Source organism: Macrobrachium nipponense, chromosome 11 (assembly GCF_015104395.2).
Source record: "Macrobrachium nipponense isolate FS-2020 chromosome 11, ASM1510439v2, whole genome shotgun sequence".
In the NCBI taxonomy this organism is placed as follows: Eukaryota; Metazoa; Arthropoda; class Malacostraca; order Decapoda; family Palaemonidae; genus Macrobrachium; species Macrobrachium nipponense.
In genome coordinates this window covers 100,162,912-100,167,486 of record NC_061087.1, presented here as the reverse complement: position 1 = coordinate 100,167,486, position 4,575 = coordinate 100,162,912, and the positions used below count along the sequence as shown (strand labels likewise).

At 42.3% G+C, this 4,575-nt stretch overlaps 1 protein-coding gene across 1 annotated transcript in view; it reads left to right on the top strand.

Moving 5' to 3' along the window:
- Window positions 1–813: 813 nt before the first annotated feature.
- LOC135207967 (nuclear hormone receptor FTZ-F1-like) overlaps window positions 814–4,575 on the top strand; it is a 104,112-nt gene continuing 100,350 nt past the window's right edge. The window contains 1 exon segment of the mRNA XM_064240000.1: window positions 814–2,148. Coding sequence (XP_064096070.1) covers window positions 1,578–2,148 — 571 coding nt within the window. The 5' untranslated portion in view covers window positions 814–1,577.

The following is a 4,575-nucleotide window of genomic DNA, read 5'->3' as shown; positions in this document are numbered from 1 at the left end:
ATATCCCACACGAGATTGAATGAGCTATGAATGTACCACCAAAATATTTTTCCTCCGTGAGAGAGAGAGAGAGAGAGAGAGAGAGAGAGATGAGGGAGAGAGAGAGTGAAAACATTAAACAAGATAAACGTGGAGGCACCGTGGGGGGGTGGGGGGGAGGGGTGCCAGCGAGGGAGGGATGAGGGGGGTGAGATCCGATTCCACCGTGTGGTGTTGGGGCGGCGTTGTGTGTAAGTAGGTCAGTAGGTTAGTGTGAGAGTGACTAGACCGTGGACGTCTATGTGCGCGTGTATACGTCAAGAAACACGCACACGCGCGCGCGCACACACAGAACACACCCCCTCCTCCCCTTCCTCCTCACCACGTTGTGGACATACAAACGCACACGCACGTACATGCGAATATGAGAGTGGGTGGGAGGGAGTTGTGTGCATATGCGTACACATATGTACGTAAACTTATAAATGAGGGCCTTTACGTACATGATGTATATGTGTGCGTATGGTTGTTGCGAGGAAAGGTGCAGATTTAAAATGTGCACATACGTACACAAGGGAGAGAGGCTTCATTGTTCAAAGGAATCGCTAGGCCGATGTGTGCATAACATCAGTCACGCTCACAAATGTCCACAGCAGCGTCTAGGAGTCACGGCTAAAATAGCAGCAACATTATAACACGCACACACACCTAAACGTACACACAACACACGGGGGGGACACACTGCCACACGCACGCACGCACGCACGCTTGTTACCTCAGAGCAACGCAAAGACCCCGTTAGAGGCGGCCGATGAAGTAGGCCACCAGTTGTAACTTTCACTCTTGTTCGGGACCGGGTGGGTCAGTCCTCAGCCAGAGAGCCGAGCGAGTGGAGCGAGTGTGTGAGTGTGTGTGTGTCTGTCTGTATACGCGCCGTTGTTACTACTACTGCCTGCTGCCGTCGCTGCTGCCGAAGCCTTTAGCCGCTCGGAAGAGAGAGAGAGAGACACACACATGTGAACTTGCTGCCTCCTGTGCAGCGTCGTCCTCTCGATGTTATTATCTCTCTCACACTCTCACTCGTAAGATCACTCTTACTTTATTATACACTCCGTCGCTTTGCCGCCGTTGGGCCCAGCACTGCCGGCGTTGATTTTCGTTGTTTTTCCTGAAGAAGAAGAAGAAAACAACTTGATTAAGAGGAGAAATTCAACTCGTTTTAACTTTGGATTTTTTGATGATTCGCTCTCCAAGGGAGTAAAATATTTCTTCCTTTCTCAGTGAACAAGTGTGGAATTATAATTATTTTTTTTACGGAATTATATCGTGGTGGAATTGTATCGCCCTACTACTGTGAGGATACATGGATATAGACACTGTACCTGTACGCATTAGCAGATGGAAACGGTGGTGAATTTTGTGAGTGCTTACTACAATGGATCCTAACAACTATCCGCGTATGATAAGTTTCTAGATTAAGATAAGGAATTATTTATTTGCCTAGATAGATACATAGATAGATAAGGAAAAAGTAGATCGTAATCTTGCGTTTGTTTTTGCTGTGGTTGTTGTGTCGTCTCGTCAAGGCGGTTACTATTATGCTCTCCGGTATGGAGATCCCGCTCTCAGTCCAGAACTTCAGCCTGTCCCCCCAGTTCGGGCAGTTGACGATCTCCGCCGCCCCCATCACAGTCGATATGAACGACGGGGGGCCGGTGGGCATCGCCACCAGTGCCCTCTCCCCGACGTACACCCAAATCACCACGGCGGGCGGCGCCGTGGTGAACAATTGCACCGTGTCCACAAACGCCGTCACCAGTAACGTTACCACCAATAACAATAACAATCTCTTGTCCCCGACACTAATGGACTCTGGTTTGTTTCCCGGTGTAGCCACCACCAACCTGGACTACACCAGCCTGGCCGAACTGCCCGACACCAAGGAGGGCATCGAGGAGCTGTGCCCCGTCTGCGGGGACAAGGTGTCCGGGTACCACTACGGCCTCCTTACATGCGAGTCGTGTAAGGGCTTCTTCAAGAGAACGGTCCAAAACAAAAAGGTTTACACTTGTGTGGCGGACAGGTCTTGCCAGATAGACAAGACTCAGAGGAAACGGTGTCCGTACTGCCGCTTTCAGAAGTGCCTCGAAGTTGGGATGAAGCTTGAAGGTAAGTCAGTCTCTCCTTATGCATTACTATTATAATTAATATATATACTATGTTCCCTTTCCTAGCTGTTCATTTATAATCGTTAAACAATCACCTGCAGGCCCAGTCATCGTCTTTTGTTCAAGTTCCATCGTTAGACCTACTTAACTAGACCATTAGGCCGATATAATTCGTCACTTTCCATATCCATTGTTTAAATTGTTAAAAATTGATTTAATCTCGACCTCTGATAACTTACGTCAATTACAAATACGACAAACCAAGTCACACCTGAACCTGGCAAGCAATAAATAAACAGCATCTCTTCAGAAGTTAGGGCGAGGAATGTGTAGGTTAAACTTTTACTCATTGTGGCCCGAATAAGCAACTCGTCCTCCTCCTCCTCCTCTTCCTCCACCCTCCCTCATTCCCTCCATTACTCTCTCCCTCCATCCCCAACATCCTCCTCCACCACCACGTGTACCCTCTCCCTCATAGAGATTGAAAGTGATTCACAGCGAGAGACGCTTAGGAATACCAACCTGTTTTTTGGTTTTCTTTGGAATATTTCGTATACTGAAGGGTGCTCTGGCGATGAAGAGTTATGTAGAGTTATGTAGGCGTATATGCATATTTGCTCTATACATGTATGTACACGTGTTTAATAAGGAATTATACGTTAAATTACACCTGCAGTCAGCTAGGGTTTAACTAGGAATGATGAGTGGTATTGTGCAATGTATGATTTACAGTATTCTTATAAGTAAATATATTGATGGATGTGTAGTAATGTTTCTGTGTGTGTAGTTTATGTACACTATTGGTTGGTGTATGTATAGATATGCGTACGTACGTATATATATATATATATATATATATATATATATATAATATATATATATACATACACACACACACAAACGTGTACTTACAAAAGGTGTTTTCTTCTTTTACCTAACTATAAACGTTCATAGACGCTTGTAAAGGTATCACTGCCTTTTATCAGTTAATGTTAGAGTACTTTAGGTATACAACATGACGAGTGCAACATCATCATCATATGTGGTGGTCTGCATGAGGCTGCATGAATTGGAGATAGTCTAGAAATTCTTATAATAATGAATATAATGCATATCATGATGTGGTATGGTTCTGATGAGACTACTCTGTGCGCAAGCACGTCTTTATGTGTGTGTATGTGATTCTCTCTCTCTCTCTCTCTCTCTCTCTCCTCTCCGTCTCTCTCTCTCTCTTTCTCTCTCTCTCTCTAGTCTCACGTGCAATGAATTTGGACCACAATTCAGTTGATTATTTTGGGGGATGTAAATATGCAGTCTGTGTATTTCTTTGAGGTTATAGACGGTACTTACGTGTACTTTCGTAATGTCTATTTATGAGACTGAGTATCCCACTTTTGAAACAAACGTGAAATTAGAACAAACATACAAATTGAAAGTTTGTTTTCACTCGTTAACCGAGTTTCCAGAAACATTTGTGGCCTTAAGGTTATGGGCCATTAATAATAATATGTTATATTAAATAATAGGGCTATATATATATATGGTATGGTTGGATATATAGATATTATATATATATATATATATATATTATAATATTATATTATTATATATATGTGTGTGTGTGTGTGTGTGTGTGTGTGTATGTATGTATGTATGTACATATATGTGTGTGTGTTTGTTATATATAATGCGTTTATGTGTTTCTTCTGTATTTCTTTTAGTGTTAGGAATTATTCAAGAAGTTCTCTTTGACATATTCGTGGGACACGACTGCAAGCAAAAATTTGCAAAGAAATATTCATGATTCATTCTCTCTCTCTCTCTCTCTCTCTCTCTCTCTCTCTCTCTCTCTCTCTCTCTCTCTCTCTCTCTCTCTCTCTCTCTCTCTCAGGTTGAGTTTACTAATGGAATGTTTCGCTTGAAGCGATATAGGCCTATAGAAGGAAATAATTGGTTTAACACATATGCAATCACGTTATATTAGTCTCATCTCGAGGGAGTGGTAACTGCGTCTAAAGACTAGGACTAGAGGAAATCAGGCGCCATTTTGGACTCGTAGGATTACTTACAGGATTCTCCCTAAACGGACACATGGCTGTCTGTTGTTTGTTTGTGTTTATCTCATGTCTCTTGGTGTTCATAGGGATAGTTGGTTTTTAGCCTAGCTGATCAGAATTACGTGTGACCTGTTGTGTGTATATTGTCTGTCTGTATATGAATAGGCTTATAAAGGTATCTACGTTATATGTATATATATATGTTGTGTGTGTGTGTGTGTGATTTATTGAACACATTTTATAGCATAGTACATATCCATAACTATATTTGTCATCGTATGTATTTTCACTAACAAACATTTTTATATGAATACATATGTATGTATATGTGTATGTTCATATTTTGTTCTATATGTATTTGTATGTGTTTT